The 23,564-nt window shown below is 47.0% G+C and overlaps 1 protein-coding gene across 11 annotated transcripts in view; it reads right to left on the bottom strand.

Annotated features, from left to right (window-relative positions):
- Nucleotides 1-23,564, bottom strand: part of ATF6 (activating transcription factor 6) — a 170,411-nt gene that overhangs the window by 115,193 nt on the left and 31,654 nt on the right. For all 11 annotated transcript variants that reach the window (XM_080647276.1, XM_080647281.1, XM_080647278.1 and 8 more), the window contains 2 exons: nt 16,462-16,647; nt 8,070-8,161 (listed from right to left, as the gene is read on the bottom strand). In XM_080647276.1, the coding sequence (XP_080503402.1) occupies nt 8,070-8,161; nt 16,462-16,647 (278 nt within the window). The remainder of the gene's footprint in view (nt 1-8,069; nt 8,162-16,461; nt 16,648-23,564) is intronic.

The following is a 23,564-nucleotide window of genomic DNA, read 5'->3' as shown; positions in this document are numbered from 1 at the left end:
GGTTCCACATGTGGAAAAGGGGCTGTGAACTGGAGTGCCAGCTCTCCTCTGTTATGGTTACTGCCATACCTCGTTCCGTTGCGCTTCGATTTATGGCACTTTGCAGATTCTCATTTTTTAAATGGAAGGTTGTGGCGCCCTGTGTCAAGCACAGCACCAGCACCATTTGCCAGACATGAGGGAGCTGGAGGAGGGGCGTGTCTCCTGGACCAGCAAAGGGAGTGGTTTCCTACAATGGCACCTCCTGGTGGTCGTGCTGTGAAGATGTTGAAATGACAGCAAGGGATTTAGAATCTCTTGTAAACTTAGCTGATGAAAAGCAGTGGAGGACTGAGAGGACTGACCCCAATTTGGAGAAAAGTTCTACTGTAGAAAAACTTGAGCTACCGAGAGACTGTTAGTGAAAGGAAGTCAGGCGGCATGGCCCACTTCACTGCTGTCTTACTTTTAGAAATGGTCTGTCACCAGCCTTTAGCAGCCCCCACCAATCAGTCTGCAGCCATCAACATCGAGGCAGGACCCGCTGCTGGCAAAAAGACGGTGATTGGCTGAAGGCTTCGGTGATGGTCAGCATTGCTTAGCAATGATGTGTTTTTATTTAAGGCGTGCACATTGTTTTTTAGACATAATACTATTACTGCACACTTAATAAACTACAAGGTAGCGTAAACACTGTTTGGACTTGAACTCCCAATGTCTCCTAGGTCTGCCTGTACATCAACCCAGCAGATTCATAAAATAAATGTTTTCTCCTTTCACAGTCGATCCTAACTACTAGGCGAATGGGCAGAATCACTGGGTTTTTGCCCTGACTCCTCTGTGTGTAAATACCAGCTCCTGTGGTGAGTAGCTGCTGCTCTATCAGTGGCTAAGGCGAGGGCTCCAGAGACCAACTGTGAATCAATCCTGGCTCTGCCACACACCAGCTGTGACTCAGTGCCTGTTTACAGCGTGGGGACAGTCACGCTCACCTTCTAGTCCTAGGAGAAATTATTCATATAAAGTCCATAGACTAGTACTTGATGCATAGTAGGAGTTTGATCAATAGCTTACCAGAACCAACACACAAAACCACCACCTTTACCAACCCAGCGCAGATGGCACCAACACACAGCCAACCTGTATCATTCTAGAATACAAGTATTAATAATAACCACCATGAACATGAATAGTAGTCTGCATATCTTCACTTCTATTCGTCTTCTTTTCCTGTTTTCTTTCCATTTATCTCTCATTTTCCAATTCACACAAAAAACGGGAAAGAAAAATGACAGCAAGTGAGCTCTTCCTGAGAACCTGGTGAAAGGGCTGAGGGCCACATAGGCGCACAGGTGCTTCCCTCGCGGCAGCTCGCGGAGGCCATGGACGTGACCCGCCGGCTGTGGACATGGTGCCAGTGTGTGTTCAGGACACACAGACACAAGGAGCCTAAGTGTACAGCAAGCAGCGCTCACTGCCATTCGTGGTGACGCACTGAAATAATGTCAAACAGGAACTGAAGTAACTAAACAGCTCAAACCCAGAGACAAAAAAGGCACTAATGGCAAAGCATCGAGAAGCTTAAGCAATGTGTGATAAACGCATTGTCACAGCCTCAAAGCCATCCTGCACCGTCTCAGGCTCCACTCACCCGGGAGCGTGGGGCATCCCTCACTGCCATGCCTGCAGTTTCCGGGGACTCCGCCTGCAGACACGGGGGCCTGAGCATGGCGCTGGGAAGCCACTTCAGCAAACCAGACTGGCCCATTTGTGTGAACTGAGATTTGTGGTCTTAATATCAAAGGATCCAACATACACTCAACAGTTTTCTCATCCGGCCTAGTTTCCACTGACCCTCTCACCAGACAGGAGGCAGAAGAAGTTCCCACAATATCTCCTTTCATCTCTGAGCATGACACTGATCTCTCAAGGCAAAGAAGGAAGTTAGCAAAGGATGGAGGGTCCTCATTCAACTGCCTTTCCCTATGTCACAGCAACTCGAGTCTGGGGAAAGGCAGCTGAGCGCCAGGTGACAAAGGCACGGACTGTCCCGATGAGCCCACTGCACACACACGTGACAAGGCCAGGGACACTCCTGAGGAGCCTCCTACACATACACGAAGGCGGAAGTACAGGAAATCAGCCCGGCTCTGCACCTGGTAGACTCTAAGCCACATTTTAAAAAAAGGATGAAATCTACGGAGGCTAAAAGGAAAGAGAAGCGACTGCTGCAGATGTGTCTGAAGAGCAGGACTGAAGCGCACTCGGAGGGCCGCCAGCAACGGCAGCCGCGCAGGTGGGCTCGGTCCCCCGGCGCTTGGACATGCTGCATTCCTGCCATTTGCATGTCACTGTGATAATGTGCGTGGCACTGGTGGCCAGGAACTTGAACTAGATTTCATTTAAAAATCTGGCTTAACAAAACCATGTAGGGTTGATGGTTTGAATTCTGACATTTAAGTTATGACAGTGACTTAACCCCACAGCCAATAGTGACATCATACAGCAAAATGTGCTCAGCAAACGAAAAGAAAAAAAGAACTGCAGCCAGATTTGGGGACAGGCTCATCAGGATAAGAACTAGAATTCTTCCTGTGAAACAACGGACAGCGGACAAACGCACAGGACACGGAACAGAGACCGTTTCCACCCAGTTCCAGACAATCGGACTCAGCGCCACATCCTGCATGGCCACCTCTCCTAACATCATCTCCTAAGGAAACTAGTGTGACTCCCCTTCCTCGTCCCAGTCCGATGTCTCAAACTACAAAGACTCTGACCTGGTGAGGGGGCCGCACCCCACCCAGAACAAGCAAGGAGAAGGTTCAGCCAACCCCAACCTCTCTCCACTTCCTGAAGACCAGCATGTTTCAAACCTCCGGCAGGTGCCGCTTTGTTGTCTGCAGGAAGGGTGATGACTGCAGGGGCTGTAAAGCAGGGTGGGGACACCTGGCGCAAGGGTCCGCTCAGGCCACCCCGGCGAGGAAGTCCCTCGCTCAGGCCATGCTGGGCTCCTGTTCTGTCCCAAACGGAGGTCAGGCACTTCCTCAGTTATACAGACAAACCTACAGATACCGAGTGTCTGTCGAGCGATCTAGTAAACTTCTCCTATAGTTTGTCTCCTAATTCACTGCGTAAGTGCTCTACCAACTACCCGAGGGGCCAATGTACAGAACGAAGGAAAGCCCAGCCTCCGCAGCGGTTTAGAGCTGGACACACTGCAGGGCCTCCTGAGGAAAACAGCGCCTTCCAAACGAGGGACTGGGCCCACGCCACCAGATCCCACAGGTTGGGGGGCTCAGAGAGCGACTGTCAGGGTCCGTGGTGATGATAACGTACAGCCACGGATGGAAACCAAAAACGCCACCCCAACTGTTGGGGAGGCAAGGAAAATAAAACATCCAACTTTTGTGATAAAAGCTGTAGCCCCTACCATTACTCCACCGTTAACACAGCTCAGCACACAAGCTGACAATAAGCAACCAATCACCGGTGTGTACAGACCTGTGCCTCCAGCCAGCTCTCCCTCATCCCGTTTCATAGAGAGGAAGTACTTCCAGCACAACTTGTTCTTGGTCAAACTGTATGTTGCCAACAGAGCCTTTTGGAAGTTCTGTTTTCCATCAACATTAATCTATTTTCCCTTCCTCTTCCCTTACGTCCCCCTCTTTGCTTAAATTAATTCAACTTCCTTCCACAAAGAAACAGTTTACAAGCATCTCAAATGAATGCTGCTCCTTCCCCCGCCAGCCCACCTCCTGGACATCTCAGCAAATCTGACATTGACATTAGTCCTCGGGGTCTGAGGCATGAGTTAAACTTGCCTAACGCCAAAATGGTCATGAAGACAAACTTAAACCACCACAGAGCTTACAAATCAAACAAAGACGTCAGCAATTCTTTGAACACGGCCCTAAGGAGGCAGGGCCAGCCACACGACATGTTTGGTTTGTTTTGGGGGGTCACACCAGTAGTGTAAACTCAGGCCCACACCTGCTCAAGTTAGGCTTCTGGTAACGAATCCCTGAGGGAGACTTGCTTTATTCCACCCTACTCAAAGCAACTCCCAGATGGGTTCTGAGGGCTCTCCACCTTGTTGGGCGCTCCAGCTCTAATGGGGAGGGAGGGGAAAGGCCCAGCTGTGACTTCCTACCTCGTCAGTTCCAGAGCTTTCCTTCCTGTCACCGGACTCCGGGCCAAAGGGTCAGGAAACCCCTGAAAGATGAGCACCGCCTGCAGTGCAAGCTCACCGGCGGGCTCACGTGACCTTCCTGCTCTGGCCTCCAAGCAGCCCTTCCCCGTCTCCCGCGCAGGCACTGCAAGCTCTGACCTGCCCCTGCCCGGGCCTCCTGGGGGGCTGCACTGCAGGCTGCTCTGCAGCTCGAGCCGCCATGTTCCCAAAAACAGAGTCCTCGGGGCTTCTTGCAGAGAGGGAGAAGGAAAACACTTCCTGGTTTCCAGAGAAGGCGGTTTTTCAGGTTAGTTTTTAAGGGAGACCTGGATTACATTTCAGTTCCTTTAAGGATAAAATAGGATCAATACTCACAGAATCCACCCAAATGAGTTCCACACGAGAAGAGGGTTGTGCGAATTTGAGAGTCACTATTTCTCAGGCCACCTGGAGTGCCCAATCCTGGAACCCTGTGCCAAACCCAGCTCGATGCCCTGTTCACCACCCACACAGCAATAAGCCAGAAAGCATTACCCTGGAGCCTGGCGACTCCTCTCCTTCCTCTGCATGACTACTCACACCCCAAACTCTTCAGCTGGTCAATGTTGCTGCGCATGACCTCCCGATGTAAGATGTATGTACATCTCATCACCAAATGCCTCAGGAAATGTTGCCTACGGCACACCCATATTTGCCAAACTTGGGGTTATAGATTTTCTCACTTGGACCCACACCAATAAAGCACACAAGTTCAATTCTGCACTGAGCATCTGAAACATGAACTTTACATGGTGATGTGATCTATTGAGAGTTCAGGTTCCTGCATGTCAAATGCTTTGGAAATCTCTGATTAAATTCTCTTTGTCTGACCAGACTTAGTTGTGGTACCTGAGGAAAGTTCAGTGAGAACGCACAACCTGGTTTTTAAAGGCCTCCAGTTTCTGCGCCAATTAAACATAAGAACACTTGCCTACAAAGGCCACAGATGTGGGAGGTGTTCAGTCAATATCTTCCAAGTGGCACAAGCTGGGTTCCACTGGGGTTCCTGCCCCCCTGGCCGACCCCCGCCCAGAGGAGCCTCAGTGAAGAGGCCGCCAGTGTGGTCCACTGCTGAGTAGGAGACACGTGAGCATGGCCATCCCAACATTAGGTTCAGGGGCGCGTTTCCGTGTTAGAGTCGTTGCTGTTGCTCTGGGGGCTTCCATACCGCACTGTTGATGTGACTTTTCTCGGGAAGGAGCAGGCCCTGGCCGTGAGAGTTCAGGGCCAGTTCCTGCCTGTTTCCTTCTTGGGACTGGAGGTGCTCCAGCCTGTTAGTGCTCTGATATTTCTTCATTCCTTCCAGGTCTTCTCATGGTTTCTTTTCTTTGATCTAAGCCTTTAACACACTCTTAGATCTGAACGTTTCCTTTTATCTCCACACGACCACTGCCTCAGGAGTCAAGTGTTTAAACTCACCCCACTCTTCTTTTCTTTTAAATTTACCTTTATTGCTCAAAGTCTTACAGATATCCCCTTTGTTTCTTTCCCAATTGATCTCCTCCACCCCATACCCGGCCTTCACCACACTACGCTGGTCCCACTCTTACCTCCCTTCTGCGCTATCCCTCTAAGTTTCCTGTCGGAAGCCGCCCACTGCCCAGCAGAGAGGTGTGGACAAGGAACCCGGAAGGCTGGTCAACCTTGAAGCTCTGAAAGGTCAGAGCCAACCACCCACTGTTTAGTTGAGACAATGGTAGCTAAAGCAACTTCCACCTTCTAGTTTTATGTAAATCCTTGCTGATTGGCTATTACTGGAATTGCCTGCCTAAAGGCTATGGGTGTATCCCATAGTCTTAATAAAAGGGATAGCAGGGCCAGAGCAGGGTGGAGTCCTTCCCCTTGAGTTGGGCTCCCACCTGGCCCCCAATATTTCCAAATTAATATTTTCTAGTCTCTTTCATTTGCGTGCGGCCTCCTCCAGAGCCCGAACCCTGAACCTGAACCCTGAACCACGCGGGATGTGAAAGAGGTTCCCTACAGTTTCCTACCCAAACCTCACTGAGAGTGCAGCCAGCTTCTCCTCCTTCCATAAGGGACCAGGCTACGTGCTTGTGGCAAGGAGACACAGCCCTCCTCCACTCCACACCTCTGCAGCCGGGGGTCATCACTTCACTCAATGATCATGGTTCCTGCCTTTTCTTTCAAATCTCTATCGACTCACGAGGGCTCCCAACACCCCTCCCCCTGCAGCAAACCATGGTCTACTGGCTCATTGGAGGCTGCTGATGGAGTCTCTGTGAGGCCACTGTCAGAGTCACTGTTTCTCCTGGGCTCCTTCACAAGTACGCCCATATCTCCCGTGACATCTACTAGTTCCTCCTCATACTCCAGCTGTTCCTGCGCACCTGCACCCCTGGCTCCCTGCTCAGGACCTGGCAGACAGTGACACTCCCGAAGGACCTGCTGTGTGTCTGAATCCATGAAGGAGTGAGCACCCATGTAGCCAAGGTGAGAAGGCGAGTGGGGCTGTGGAGGAGAGAAAGGCAGGGCAGGTGGCATCGGAGGAGGCCCAGGACACGGCGCAGAGAGCCTCAGGGGTGAGCACTCGGGCAGTGGGGACAGAAACGTGCTCTCTGCTCAGTCCAGTCCTTTCCAGATGCCACCCAAGAGCTCCTCCCAGCACACATGCTGACTGTGTGAGCCTCTCCTGTACACAGAGCGTCTGAGGCCCATTACCAGGACCCACCTGCACCTCCAGCCGGATTTCCCTCCTGCATGCTCCCATGTGCACGAGACAGTGAATTGGTCACTGTTTCTGAAAGTGTAAGACCACTTCGTCACTGTGCCTTTAACATGCTTGGTGTGCCTTTCCCACGCGTGGCACCTGGCAAACTGCTGCCATGCCTCAAGACTCAGCTTCCTCTGTGGGGTTTCCCTTGTCACTGCCATTCAACCAGAGAGTCCAGGCACCTAGTCATCACACCAGCCTGCACACACCCTGCACGTCTCTCCTCCTAGGGCGTCATGGGCCTCGGAAGCCTTGGCCTTGCCTGACTTCTCCTTGACCCCTACGTTCAGGGTGTTGACGGTGTGGGTCGAATGTGCCACAGCAGGTGGGAATCTGAGAAGCTGACCTCTGGGATCGCTCTGACCTCCAGTCTTCTGACTCCAACCTAAAAGCAGTGCTTCTCACATGTGCTGAGCTGAAATTCCATACCATTAGCTGGGATGCTCACAAATGCTCAGATTCTCGAGCACCGTTCCAAGCCTGCAAAACTGGAAACGGAACCACCGGTCTCACTGATGATTTTCTCGCTAGGCAGTGGGCCAGCCTAGTGCCTTGTCAGCACTGATGCCCGAGCCCCAAGCACGGAGGCAGGTGAGATCATTATTATTATCCCATCTGAGGGTAGGGAACTGAGGCTGGGAGACATTCAGCTGCTTGCCTAAGACAGTGGTCGGCAAACTGCGGCTCGCGAGCCACATGCGGCTCTTTGGCCCCTTGAGTGTGGCTCTTCCACAAAATACCATGTGTGGGCGTGCACGTACAGGGCGATTGAAACTTCGTGGCCCATGCGCAGAAGTTTTCGGCTCTCAAAAGAAATTTCAATCGTTGTACTGTTGATATTTGGCTCTGTTGACTAATGAGTTTGCTGACCACTGGCCTAAGACAACAAAGTCACGGGTCAACTAGGCAGCCTGATTTCATTTTTCTGCTTCCCCAGCAATCTGTTTGGTAACTTATGCTTCCTTCATTAGAAACCATGAACTCTATCCAGACCTTGGCAAAGAAAAGGAGGAGGAACCAACCTTTCCTCTCCCTCGTCTCTGAGAATAAAACAAATCCATCTTTCTCTAGCTTATGACTGGGGCTAAAATAGTAAACAAGAATTTAAATGTTTAGTGTTGATATCAAAACACACATCTACACACTCACCTGATGGGTCCGTAGTTCAGGAAGACAAACGCCAACAGCACCAGCACACAGATGGCTCTTCGCTTCGGACTAGGGACTTTAAGCCTTTGGTTCTAGGGAAATGACCATATGAAGTACAATTAGACTACAACTCAGCCTCACAAAGAACAATATCTAAGAGAAGAACGCTCTTCCTCACATTATAGGAACGCTTCAACAATAAAACAAAACTTGCTGCCGACGGGAAGGCAGGCTGCAAGATTGTGTGTGAGTGAGAGAATGAAAGGAAGTGCGTGGACGTGCGGGGGGTGTCTATTTGTGAATGAGGGACTGTTGGGGACTGCCAGACCGGGCTCCCCTGACCAGGCAGCCCCTACTACTACTGAAATCTCTCCTGGAGCGGCCGGCTCTGCCGCAGAGACCATGCCATCTTGAAGGGGAGAGTGGCTGTGATGGGAAGCCTAGCCTCACCTTCAACTGGGAAGAACTCGGATACCTGCCAGGACCCTACAACCACAACACCCAGGGACCAGCTGCAAACCCACAAACACCGGATCTCAAGCAGCACGAATACGCAGTCTCAGACAAGCTCTGCACCTTCTCACGGAAAGGTCAAATATCGCTCAGAGAAAGGTGAGGTCTTCGATCCAGGCTGAAGGGAGAAACGCACGCAGCAGGATCTAGAGTTTCAAAGGAAGTCAACGCCCCACAAAATCCGTGGCCGTTGGAGTCAGCGTAGCCTGCAAATGTGGATGGGGGTCCACAGGGCTGCTGGCAGATGGGAACTCTAGAAATCAACCCACAGCTGGGCTGAGCACAGAAAGGCAGCCTGAAGTTCTACCAGTATACCAGGTCGCAGTGCCAAGGGAAAAAGACGTGCACAGAGACATGCACAGAAACGCGTGCAGTGCTGGGGGGAAAAGTCGAGAGTCCCACGCTTACTCTGGCTTTTTTTTTTTCCTCCTTAAATCCTTGCTTTTGATTACTAAGTCCAATACATAGGATCTCCCAATTAAGAACACTCTCAGAGCCCTGACCGGTTTGGCTCAGTGAATAGAGTGTCGGCCTGCGGACTCAAGGGTCCCAGGTTCGATTCCGGTCAAGGGCATGTACCTTGGTTGTGAGCACATCCCCAGTAGGGAGTGTGCAGGAGGCAGCTGATCGATGTTTCTCTCTCATCGATGTTTCTAACTCTCTATCCCTCTCCCTTCCTCTCTGTAAAAAATCAATAAAATATATTTAAAAAAATAAAAATTAAAAAAAATAAAAACACTCTCAGAGACTCAGGGGAAAGTTGTTTTTGTGGAACTGGGGATCAGAGCAGGGAGAAACAATCAGAAACCAGCTCTGGGGCAGTCCATTCCCCCAAACCAGTATTAAGTGCAGCAGGGAAAACAAAAACTAAACACTGGCTAGAGAGGACTTATAGCCCCGGAGGTCAATCCAGAAACACTGCCATCTGGGGATGAATCACAAATTGACTCTTGTGTAAAGACAAATAAAGGCAGGATGAGAAACAAAGAAATACCGCCTGCTTGAAAACAGGATTGTGGCTTACAACACAGAGGAGCAGTGGAACGCAGGGAACTTCAATACTGTCCTGACTACCTGACAGAAAACAGGCGTGCCAAACAGAACAGTAGAGGAAGTGAATGACATTCCCTACCTCACATTTTTATTTTTTACCTTTTACTTAAGAAACTAAATTTTTTTTCTCACTTGATTTTATTTTTTAATTATCATATTTTAATTAGTATTATTACTACTATTATTTTACCTTTTTTTAAAGTTCCATTTTATTTTCTCTTTATTTTATTTTATAATTAGTGTCCTACATTCTATTTTCATTCTTCCTTTAGCATCATTTTACTCTATCTCAACTTTACCTTTATGCCAACACTTTCTTCCTCACTTTTCCCCTTTTGTTGTCCTGTTTCTCTTACCCTTTTCCTGCTCTAGATTTTCCCTATAGTTTCTTTTTACCCCATTAAAATTTCACCCTACTTATATATCTAATTTCCGCTCCCCTGCTCCAAGTCCATACACACTTCTCTCTTCTCTTTCTTCACTATCCAATTTTTTTCTCTCTTCCCCTTTTTACTTTATCCTTTTTTTTGTTTGTTTTAGGTTTTTTGTTTTATTTTGTTTTGCCCTTCTTTCTCTCTGTCCTATTGTTTTTGTTGTTTGACTGTTGATTAGTTTTTTGTTTGTTTGTTTCTCTTTTTTTTGCTTCTGTTTTTTCTCTCCTCACTTGTTATTAGTTATTGTTTGTAGTTTGCATTCATCTCTGGGTGTTTGTTGATTGCATTTTTTTGGATTAGTTGTTCTATTGGAGTTTTCTCCCCATATTAATGGTTCCCCCCCCTTCTTTTTTTTTTTTTTTTGTTCTCTTTCTTTTCTCTCTTACTTTTTTTCCTTCATTTTTTGCACTCTTTTTCTTTTTTATCCCCTAATTCTCTTTTCTCTGGCGGTCACCTTTATTTGGGGTTATTAGTATCGTGAATACATATGTGTTCGGTGCCTTGTGCATTGTGTCTTCTTGTGTTGTATTTTGTGCCTTTAAGTCAACGCAGGAGAGAGAGAGCTACATAAACAGACACCCAGAGAAGACACCATGGGGAGACAAAGAAACAGCCTGCCTACGAAAGAAAAGGAGGCATCACCAGAAAAGGAAGTAAACGAAATGGAGGCAAGCAACCTCTCAGAGAAAGAATTCAGAGAAATGGTCATAAGGTGGCTGAAAAGAATGGAAGACAAATTCAACAATATGTGTAAGAACCAAGAGGAAATGAAAAAGAACGAAGAAAATGAAAAATGACAACGCTGCTGTAAAGAACTCAATAGAAAGCATCAAGAGTAGACTAGAAGAAGCAGAGGACTGCATCAGTGAGCTAGAAGACAAGGTAGGAAAAAAATACCCAAGTAGATCAACTTCTAGAAAAAAAAATTAAAAAGCAGGAGAGCCAAAGGGAACGTTGGGACAACACAAAACAACATCCGCATAATAGGCATTCCAGAAGGAAAGGAAACTGAGCAAGGAATAGAAAACCTGTTTGAAGAAATAATGACAGAAAACTTCCCTGATATAGGGAAGAAAAAACCCACACAAGTCCAAGAAGCTCACAGAGTCCCAAGCAAAATGAATCCCAAAAGACCGACGCCAAGGCACGTTATAATTAAATTGGCAAACGCCAACGACAAAGTAAGAATCTTAAATATGGCCAGAGAGAGACAGAAAGTTACCTACAAAGGATCCCCCCTCAGACTAGTGACTGATTTCTCAACAGAAACTCATCAGGCCAGAAGGGAATGGAATTAAATATACAAAGTCATGCAAAGGAAGGGTCTGAATCCAAGAATACTGTACCTAGCAAGGCTATCAATCAAAATTGAGGTGAAATCAGGAGCTTCACAGACAAAAAAGGACTAAGGGAGTTTATTACCACCAAATCAGCAATGCAAGAAACGCTAGAGGGTCTGCTGTAAAAAGAAGAAATAGGTAGCAAAGAAGAAACACAGGCAGAAAGAATAAAAATGGTGACAAACAAGTATCTATCAATAATAACTTTAAATGTAAATGGATTAAATGCCCCAATCAAAAGACATAGGGTAGCTGAGTGGATAAGAAAACATGAACCTGTTTACAGGAAACCCACCTCAGAACAAAGGACTCATACAGACTGAGGGTGAAGGGATGGAAAAAGGTTTTTCAGGCGAATGGAAATTTAAAAAAAAAGCTGGGTTAGCAATACTTATATCTGACAAATTAAACCTCAAAGTGAAAGTCATAACAAGAGATAAGGAAGGCCACTTCATAATACTAAAGGGAGCAATTCAACAAGATATAACTCTGGTAAACATATATGCACCCAATACAGGAGCACCCAAATACATAAAAAAACTTTTGGAGGATATCAAGGGAGAGATTGACAGCAATACATTCATAGTAGGGGACTTTAATACCCCACTAACACCACTGGAAAAATCCTCTAAACAAAAAATTAGCAAAGAAACATCAATCCTAAATGACTCACTAGATCAGATGAAATTGACATCTTCAGAACATTTCACCCCAAAGGCACAGAATATACATTCTTCTCAAGTGCACACGAGACATTTTCAAAGATAGACCATATATTGGGACACAGGCAAAGTCTCTTCAAATTCAAGAAGATAGAAATCATATCAAGCATCTTCTCAGATCACAATGGCATAAAACTAGAAATCAACTACAACAAAAACAATCAAAAAAATCAAACACCTGGAGGCTAAATAGCATGCTATTTAACAATGACTGGGTTACCAGAGAGATCAAAGAAGAAATAAAAAGCATCATGGCAACAAACGACAATGAAAACACAACAATCCAAAATCTATGGGACACAGTGAAAGCAGTCTTGAGAGGAAAGTTCATAGCTCTACAGGCCTACCTCAAAAAACAAGAAACAATGGTAATAAATTATCTAACCCTACAACTGAAAGAGTTAGAAAGAGAGCAACAAGAAAAGCCCAGTGTAAGCAAAAGGAAGGAAATAATAAAGATCAGAGCGGAGATAAACAACCTAGAGACCAAAAAAAAAAAAAACAATACAAATGATCAACAAAACGAAGAGCTGGTTCTTTGAAAGGATAAACAAGATTGATGAACCTCTAGCCAGGCTCACCAAGAAGCAAAGAGAGAGGACCCAAATAAACAAAATCAGAAATGAAAGAGGTGAAGTAACAACCGATCCCACAGAAACACAAACGATTATGAAAAAATACTATGAACAACTCTATTCCAACAAAATGGACAACCTAGATGAAATGGACATATTCTTAGAAAAATACAAGCTCCCAAAACTCAACCAAGAAGAATCAAAAAACCTGAATAGGCTGATAACTACCAAAGAAATTGAAACAGCAATAAAAAAATCTTCCAACAGCCTTAGCCAGCTTGGCTCAGTGGATAGAGTGTCAGCCTGCGGATCGAAGGGTCCCGGGTTTGATTCCGGCCAAGGGCACATGCCTGGGTTGTGGACTCGGTCCCCAGTAGGGGGCGTGCAGGAGGCAGCTGATCAATGATTCTCTCATCATTGCTGTTTCTATCTCTCTCTCTTCCCTTCCTCTCTGAAGTCAATAAAGAAATATATTTTTTTTTGAAATCTTCCAACAAACAAAAGCCCTGGTCTGGATGGCTTTACAGGGGAGTTATATCAAGCATTCAAAGAAGAACTAAAACCTATCCTCCTCAGACTATTACAAAAAATTCAAGAGGAAGGCACACTTCCAACCTCTTTCTATGAAGCCAGCATTATTCTAATCCCAAAACCAGATAAAGACACCACAAAAAAAAAAAAAGAACTACAGGCCAATATCCTCGATAAACATCGATGCCAAAATCCTCAACAAAATTCTAGCAAATTAGATTCAGCAATACATTAGAAAGACCATACACCATGACCAAGTGGGATTTATTCTAGTAATGCAAGGATAGTACAATATCCGCAAATCAATAAATGTGATACATCACATAAACAAAATGAGAGACAAAAATCACATGATCATATCAATTGATGCAAAAAAAGCATTTGACAAAATCCAACACCCTTTCTTGATAAAAACTCTCAGCAAAGTGGGAATAGAGGGATCATACCTCAACATAATAAAAGCCCTATATGACAAACCTACAGCCAACATCACACTCAATGGGCAAAAACTAAACTCATTTCCCCTAAGAACAGGAACAAGACAAAGATGCCCACTGTCACCACTCCTTTTCGACATAGTACTGGAAGTACTAGCCATAGCGATCAGACAAGAAGAAGAAATAAAAGGCATCCAAATTGGAAAAGAAGAAATAAAACTGTCCTTATTTGCAGATGACATGATACTATACATAGAAAACGCCAAAGACTCCATCAAAAAACCAGTAGACCTAATAAATGAATTTGGCAATGAGCAGGATACAAAATTAACACCCAGAAATCTATGGCCTTTTTATATGCCAATAATGAACTCACAGAAAAAGAAATGAAAAAAAAAAATCCCATTTACCATTGCACCAAAAAACATTAAGATACCTAGGAATAAACTTAACTAAGGACGTAAAAGACCTGTACTCGGAAAACTACAGGACATTGAAAAAAGAGATAGAGGAAGACATAAACAAATGTAATAACATACCATCTTCATGGATTGGTAGAATCAACATCATTAAAATGTCCATACTACCTAAAGCAATATATAGATTCAATGCAATACCAATGGCATATTTCAAAGACCTAGAACAAACTCTCCAAAAATTCATCTGGAATAAAAAAAAGACCCCGAATAGCCACAGCAATTCTGAGAAAGAAGAACAAAGTTGGAGGGATTGCAATACCAAATATCAAGCTATATTACCAAGCCACGGTTTTCAAAATTGCCTGGTACTGGCACAAGAACAGACACATAGACCAATACAACAGAACAGAGGACCCAGAAATGGACCCAAGCCATTATGCTCAATTAATATTTGACAAAGGAGGCAAGAGCATACAATGGAGTCAAAACAGCCTCTTTATTAAATGGTGCTGGGAAATTTGGTCAGATACATGCAAAAAGATGAAACTATATCACCAACTTACACCACACACAAAAACAAACTCAAAATGGCTAAAGGACTTGAATGTAAGACAGGAAACCATAAAAATCCTACAAGACTCCATAGGCAGCAAAATTGCAGACATATATCATAGCAATATCTTTACAGACACAGATCCTAGGGGAAGAGAGACTAAGGAGAAAATAAGCAAATGGGACTACATCAAAATAAGAAGCTTCTGCACAGCAAAAGAAACCATCAACAAAACAAGAAAGCCCACTGCATGGGAGAACATATTTGCCAATGTTATCTCCAATAAGAGTTTAATCTCCAACATTTACAGGGAATTCATACAACTTAACAAAAGGAAGATAAACTATCCAATCAAAAAATGGGCAAAGGACCTAAATAGACACTTTTCGAAAGAAGACATTCAGAAAGCCAAGAGACATGAAAACATGCTCAAAGTCACTAATCATCCAAGAGATGCAAATCAAAACAACACTGAGGTACCACCTCACACCTGTCAGAATGGCTATTATCATCAACAAATCAACAAACAACAGGTGCTGGCGAGGATGCGGAGAATAGGGAATCCTCCTGCACTGCTGGTGAGAATACACACTGGTGCAGCCACTGTGGAGAACAGTATGGCGTTACCTCAAAAATTTAAAAATGGATCTCCCATTTGACCCAGTGACACCACTTCTAGAAATATATCCCAAGAAAACAGAAACACCAATCAGAAAGGATATATGCACCCCTATGTTCATAGCAGCACAATTTACAATAGCTAAGATTTGGAAACAGCCTAAATGCCCATCAGCAGATGAGTGGATTAGAAAACTATGGTACATCTACACAATGGAATACTACGCTGCTACAAAAAGAAGGAATTCTTACCATTTGCAGCAGCATGGATGGAACTGGAGAGCATTACGCTAAGTGAAATAAGCCAATCAGTGAAAGAAAAATACCACATGATCTCACTCATTTATGGATAATAAAGAACATTATAACTTGATGAACAAAAAGATACAGAGGCAGAGAAGCATCGAACAGACTGTCAAATTACAGCGGGTAAGCTGGGGAGGGTTAGAGGGGGGAGGTAAGAGATCAACCGAAGGACTTATATGCATGCATATAAGCACAACCAATGGACGCAAGACACTGGGGGGTTGGGAGGGGGGGTTGAGGGCATGTGCCGGGGGGGGGGGGGTAGAGGAGGCCAGGGGAAGGTCAATGGGGAAAAAAAGAAGACATATGTACTACTATTTGTAATGCTTTAAACAATAAAATAAAATTTTTAAAAAACTTAAAAAAAACACACAATAAAACAAAACTCAAAGGGGAGCAAACTTTTCAGACAAGAGCAGAGCCCTCCTCGCCCCTCCCATGGGGAGTCAGCCAGTCTGCATCCTCCTGAGAGGCTCCTGCCGCCTGTCCCTGTCCCCCCAGCACCGTTTCAGTCATGCAATGGGCTGTTCCCAGGCAGCGGGCAGACGGGCAGGAGAGAAGCCCGGCGGAGGCAGAGGTGCGTGTGGTTGGGGACAGCCCTGCGGGGCCCTGGAGCACCAGGCCTCAGGACAGACCTGAGATCTGCCTGCCTGGCCCAGCGCGGTGCATGGTCAGGTGCCACGAGGAAAGAAGCCTCAGGAAGCGGGGAAGGTGACCCCCGGGCTGCAGGGTGGGGACACTCAGAAGCCCTCCAGCAGACGTGTCAGGGCTCGCCGTGCCCCCTTTCCTAACACTGTTAGTTTACAACTTAATCTGAAACGTAACATTCCCTACTGACCTTTCAGGAAGAATGTGCACTGACCCCGAGCCCGGCTCCCCGCCAGCCCTCACCTCTGACACCACTTGGTCCAGCTGCCGCTTCAGCGAGCCGTTCTCCTTCCTCAGCTTCTCATTCTCGGACAGGGCCGCCTTCAGCCGCGCCTCCAGCCCCAGCATGTACTCCTTCTTCTTCTTGCGGGACTGGCAGGCCGACTCCCGGTTCTTTATCATCCGCTGCTGTCTCCTCAGCACAGCCATCTAGCAAGAGTGAAGATGAATCGAACACCTTGAGTCCAGAACCCAATCAGATCAGATTTTCATAATTAATTTTAAACAATTGTTCAAAACATATGTTACTGGTTGTTTCAAATAGGTTTTTAAAAATATTACTCAAATTGAGGCCCAATGATTCAGCAAGGCTCCTCAAACCTAAATGTTATGTAACTTCCTCTCCTGTTTTCTGGGCTCCTTCACCGCCCTTCCAGCTCCCCCCTGGAGACTCGCCAAGAGCACCTGCCGGTCCCGGCCACCGCACACCATCAGGCTGCCCCCAGGACCCAAGTCACTGGCTATTTTCCAGAACCACGTATCAGCCGCTCATAAGGCCACTCAACGGTGGAGCCACCACCGCTTCCGGTTCCTGTGTGCACACGCACATCCCTCTCCCTGGGATTTTCTGTCTCCATCTTCTATGGGGACACGAACCGCACAGGTATAAAGGGAGACACAAGCATTAACTCACTTTCCTGCCACTCTGTACTGGCGCCCTCTGCCCTCTCCTTCCCCGCTCAGCAGGCACTGGGCTGCGGTCCTCCCCACCCACTGCTGCTCTCCCTCCCACAAGGGCTCAGAGTCCACCCCTGAGCTTCTGCAGCCGCCTCCTGACCATCCATCACAGGGATCTCCTCCTGTCTACCATGGCTAAGAACACTTCCCCCCGAAAAATCATGCCCATGTTGCTACTGTATTGAAAATAAAAAGATAATCATGCATCTCAGCTACTACCTCAGCTCTCCAGACCATGACCACCCCACTGACCCAAACCTTCTGCCCTAACCCAACCCCTCACCTTTTAAAAGGCTACCCCAGGTGCTCCACACACCCAACTCATTCCGTCATTCATACCATTCACTCCAACGTTGATGCTGTCCCCACCACTCGCCTAATTGTAAGGACCCTGCAACTCCAATCCTGCTCAACCAATGGGTATTTTCATTTTCTCTGAATTTCTTACGTCCTTATCATCTGGAAGACACGCCTCAACACTCTAAAGGTCTCCACTGTTTCTTGAATGTGAACTCTCTCTCCACCTAGATTTCGTACCAAAACCATATAATACTACTTTTCCTTTACTACCCATAATGTCTACCATAGTGAAACTTACTGAGCAAAATTCGTTTTATCTTGTAAACTACGTTATAAACTAAACCCTGTTTGCTACAGCATTAGTGTAATTTATTTGGGGGAGAGGGTGAGGTAACAAAATTAAGTACATAAAAAGAACCAAATAGCAGGTTGATGACTGTAAGTACTAACCCACTGACTTCTACATGTAATGACCTTAAAAACAAACCTTCTATGGTGGGGTGTTCAATAACTCTTAATGGGACAGTCAATAAAGTTGAACAATTTCATACGGATTTCTAAATAACAACCCAATTCCCACCCCACTGCTGTACCAAGCCAGCCAAGTGGTCCTGGCACCACACAGTCAACAGCCTCCCATCAGAGCCCAGAGGGAAGAAACACCGCATGAGGGGTCAGAAAAGGGGGTTTTTCCCATTTTTATCCTTTCTTACAAAATGTTACAAGAATGCTGACTTCCATAACCATCACCTATGCCATTTCCCTGTGAAGTAACTACCCCTCCTTCAGGAACGCGCACGCACGTGCAGCAGGCACAGCCAGGATGGGGGCTGCTCCCCGACGTCCAGCTCCTCTCTGGACAGAGCCACTTTGCTCCATCACTGCTCCTCTTCCTGACGTTCTGGGTCAGCGCACCCACAACTAGCCTCTTCCCAGCACCCTCTCGGCACAGCGCCTGGACGGGACACACAGGAGCAGGTGCCCAGAAGGAAGAGTTTAGGTATAAGCTAGACAACAGGAGCCTACTTCAACGGCTAATTATCTATGGAATTTGGAAGGCTCACAGATAGCACACCACTTAATGAACTTCAAACAAGGATGGGGGGTTTCTACAAACAATGACATGAAAGCACCTGCATGTTATATACAGCATTGAAGTCTCACAGGCTGTCAAAGCACAGGCCTCAGACTACACAAGGAAAACCGCCTGTGGCCAAGCATTCACTTCTCCCCGTGGGAAGATACAACAGTGCTGAATATCTTAGAGTAAATATGCAAAACTATCGATGAGTACCAAAAAGATGGAGAGGGTGAAAACGAATGAAACCCAGAGGAGTCCCAAACACAGAGTCCCAACTGTACTCCCAGCGAGCTGTCTGAGTGTGCTATGGTTAAGTATTCTGTATCTCCTCGGCAAAAAATCACGATGTTCAGACTAAACACATGTGTGGGAGGCTGCAGCATGCACAACACTTGGGAGCGTTAAAAAGGCATGAAGAATACAGACACTTTCCTCCAGAACGCACAGTCCTGGTGAGAGCCACAGAAAACTCGCCTCACACTGCTAATCCTTGCATATCACTCTTTTTTTTTTTTTAATATATTTTATTGATATTTTTACAGAGAGGAAGGGAGAGGGATAGAGAGCTTAGAAACATCGATGAGAGAGAAACATCGACCAGCTGCCTCCTGCACATCTCCCACTGGGGATGTGCCCGCAACCAGGGTACATGCCCTTGACCGGAATCGAACCCGGGACCCTTCAGTCCGCAGGCCGACGCTCTATCCACTGAGCCAAACCGGTTTCGGCTGCATATCACTCTTTAACCAGCTTTAACCAACCCAAAGTTCTCTTTTGTTAACAATTAATATTCTTCCACATTTTTGTAAAACAGTCACTTTTGGAGGGCACGCCCTTGAAGAATACGCAGCACTGATCCTTTCGTTGAGAAAACTGCCATTGCCTTTTTGCGCACAGCGTTTTGTCCATCTGGTTGTTGGGTTAACTCGCATTTTTCTGAATGACGTGTAAATACTCTTTCTATATTAAAAATGATTTTAAAAACTATCAAAACTTATACATGAAAGTTCAAAGCAACATTATTCACAATAATCAAAAAGTGAAAATACCCAAATGTCCAATAACTGGTGAATGGATAATCCAAAATGTGGTGCAGCCAAACAATGGAATACTATCTGGCCATAAAAAAGGATTAAGTACCGATACATGTTACAATATGAATAGACCTTGAAAATATTATGGTGCGTGACAGAAGTCATACACAATAGGCCACATCATGTGTAATTCCACTGACATAAATGTCCAGAAGAGGCAAATCCATACAGACAGAAAGCAGACCAGTCATTGAGGGGCTGGAGAAGGGTGAGGAGTGACTGCCAATGGGTGCGGCGTTTCTTTTTAGGGTAATGAAAACATGCTGGAATAGATAGCAGTGATGCGAGGTAGCACAACTCTACACGTACCAAAAACCTCTCAACTGTACAGCTGGGAAGGTGAACTCTGTGGCACTGAATTTCATTCCAGTGATGCTATTGAAAGAACAGAAACGACTACCCGGGAAGCCATGGACTCTCCTCAGACACAGAGCGGGACAGCCAGTCACGAGAGGAAGGCACATGGCGCGGGGAAACACTGAGGCCCACGAGGGCCCCATCCAGCAGCCCAGGGGCTGGCGCTCCACACAAAGAGGAAGACCCGGGAGAAGGTCACGATAACACCCAGCAACGCGAAGAACTACAGCTCCGACTCCAGGCGCCTCCTACCTACAATGTATCCGTGCAGCCAGTTACTCAGTGGAGGAATGTTTATAAAGAAAGACTGCAACACTCTTAAATAATTGTGGCAACCTCTACGCTAGACAACCCCCAGCAATCAAAGGGATGGGCCACCCTGTACGAACTGATGCAGCAACTCTGTAAGGGCCACGCCAAGGAAGGCGCGCAGGACCGAGGCGCAGCAGGTGCCATTTCTGTGCCACAGGTGAGACAGTGCTCTGCACAGAGACCTGCTGGGAGGGCACACAGAAAACCGGCGCCGTGGCTGCCCCGGGAGGGAGCGCGGCCAGAAAGCACTCACTCTCCCGAGGTGCGTCTGCAGGTGCTGGTTGCAGAAGAGAAATCAGAGACCAGAGAACATATTTATTCATTAAGCTATAAATCAGCATGTCTTTAAAACACAGTTATTTTTTAATCTTATCAGGATGCCAAACTGAAAAACACAGAATAAAGTGGCCACAACATAAACCTATCCTAAAGCAATACGTCAGAGAAAAACACCTACCCACTTCCCTCTTCAAAGCTACTGTAACCTGCTTGCCAAAATTCTTGTTCAAGATAAATTTTGAGAAGCCCCAAACCTCCACCTAAAGTGAAACTGCAAATATTTAATAAAGCATGTTTTTCTTTTATTTGCAAAGAGTCCCTGATAGCAGGGAAGCCAAAAATAGTCAGCTCAGAAAGACTTTTTTACTAAGTTCTGGTGGCTTTTCAGATCTCCAGATCCTTCCTGTTGCATTTGTTCTAATGGGTTCCTCTACTTCGCAGCCTTAAAAAATATCATGATTTCAATGCTTTTTGTTAAAAATTTCACTTACTAAAAAGTAGTATTCATGTTTATCCCCTTAGCTCTAAGCTGGCCCACACCTGGACCTAACAGGGGACCTATTCCGGGTCTTCCAGCTGGAGGGTCGGCAGGTGATGCTTTCTTTGTAAAACAGAACACGGGCCCTCTCCATTCTTCTAGGAGCTTTTTGGCATTGCTCTGCGTTGTAAACAGGTTATTTTACACTCACATTTTTCTTTTTTCTTTTTCTTTTTTTTTTAATCCTCATCCAAGGACATTTTCCCATTGATTTTTAGAGAGAGTGTAACAGAGAGGGAAAGACAGAGACAAACATCGGTGTGAGAGAAACACATTGATTGGTTGCCTCCTGCACGTGCCCCAGCCAGGGCCCGGGCCAGGAAGGAGCCTGCAATGTGCCCTTGACTGGAATCGAACCTGGGACCCTTTGGTCCACAGGCTGACGCTCTACCCACTGAGCCAAACCGGCCAGGGCTCATATTTTTCTTGAAAGACACTCCTGTGGGTCCCCAGCACAGGCCTGGGCCTCTACCCAGGCTATCTCTCAGGGTCAAGTTTCCACCAAGAAACGCTGAGAGATGAGGTAACGTCTCCCTCTGGACATGAGGAGGCTTGCTTCTGGCTTCCTGTAAGAGCAGCAGGTTCCCCAAGCTCAGCACCCTCCCGCTATAAAGGAACGGTGGCACACACCCAGCTGAGCTGCATCGGCCCCTCCACACTCAAGCCCTGAGGCACCTGAAATCTTGAACTTCACTGTACAACACTGGCTCCAGGAAAAAAATATAAGCTCCGGTCTGGTCTGCCAGGGGCATCCCCTCCACACCACGTCCAACACCGGCGGGTATGTCACCCCTGTGATGACCTGGTGACCCAGCACAGGGGCTCCCAAGGGTGGGGACTGGGATGGGAAGGGTCCAGGTCACTGAGTAACGAATTAGAAAGAGGCGCAAAGCAAGGCAGGTCTGGAAGATGGGCGGAGAGGAAGACCTGGGCCCCATTGGTGCGGCTGTTCCCTTAATCCATGGCCCTCTGAGGCTACTGGGTCCTTCTTCCCACTGTCCCCACCTCCTGATTCCCAGGAAGGGCCTTGCTCCCCCTGGCCCACCATGGAAGATGTACAACATAATCTCACCACTTTTTTCCTGGCCTTTAGCCCCAATAACCAAAAGAATCCTAGCTAATAAAGAGGGAATATGCTAATTGACCCTCACACTGTCGCAAAGATGGCGCCCATAGACAATAAGGAGGGAATATGCTAATTGACTGCCACACCCTCAAATGTGGCGGCGCCCATAGCCACAAGATGGCGGTGCCCAGTCCCCTCGGCCCCGCCGGGGCAGCAGGCACACAGCCTCCGGAGTCCCCCAGTCCCCTCAACCCCCCAGCTGCCCAGGGATGGCCCAAGCCGCAGGCAAGCCTCAGATGTTGGCTGCCCAGCCGCCCACGGCCGCCCGAGGCTCAGGTAACCAGGGCCGACCAAGCCTTGCGCTGCCGGCAGTGGCAGCAGCAGAGGTGTGATGGGGGCATTGCCTTCCCCTGAGCCGGGTCGCCTCCCGCCCCTGAGGGCTCCCGGACTGTGAGAGGGGGCAGGCCTGGCTGAGGGACCCCCCTCCAGTACGTGAATTTTCATGCACCGGGCCTCTAGTGTGCTAATAAGCCAAGGCCGCAGTCTCTGAGAGAAGGGGTGGTGGGCAGTGGAGGAGTGCAAGGTGCCCTGCAGGTGGAGCAGATGCTGGTTTGCAAGCCTTGGTCAGGGTCTGGCAACAGTCAGCAGCCCTTTGAAGCAGAGGATCAAGCTCTCCTGGGAAGGCGCCTCCGCCACTGACTCGGAGCATGCGTGAGAGCTTCCACTCCCAGACAAGGACGTGTTCACTTTTCCATCAGGTTCAGAGCCAAAGACAAACCATATTCCTTGAAAACTTAGGTGAGGTTTCCAGACTTAAACAGAACACATTTACCAGCAAAAGGCAAGGAGAGAGAGAGATAATTTGAACCAGGCAGCGGTCACAAAGACAATGCGGCAGTTGGCGCAGCCTGCAGAGCATGGAGCGCCAGGCACGCACCCAGGCAGCAGCGGCCCAGCACAAGGCCGGCCAACAAGAGAACATCAGAGGCAGGAAAAAAGGGCCGTGTCAGCATTACAAAGTCACAAAAGACTGATACTCTTTCTTTTTTTTTTTTCTTTTCTTTCTTTCTTTCTTTCTTTCTTTCTCTTTCCTTTTTTCACTACCTTTATTGTTTAAAAGCACAAGAAGCACATAATGAAAATTTTTCTTTTGGGCCGTTTTTAAACCAGGAACTTACACTGACCCAAGTGGTCCTGACCGAGCAGGACTCCATCAGCAGACATGGCAGTGGCGAGGTGGCCCAGGGCAGGGCTCACTCTGGGTTCCTGAGTGGCTTGGCGGCTGATGGGCCAGACTGATGTTTCTTTACTTGAAATAAACAGTAAGTCAAAACCTTTACCAGCACTCACCCTGCAGAGGCT

Source organism: Plecotus auritus (assembly GCF_963455305.1).
Source record: "Plecotus auritus genome assembly, chromosome: 12".
In the NCBI taxonomy this organism is placed as follows: Eukaryota; Metazoa; Chordata; class Mammalia; order Chiroptera; family Vespertilionidae; genus Plecotus; species Plecotus auritus.
Note: the sequence above shows the minus strand (reverse complement) of the source record. Positions and strands in the feature narration are given on the sequence as shown.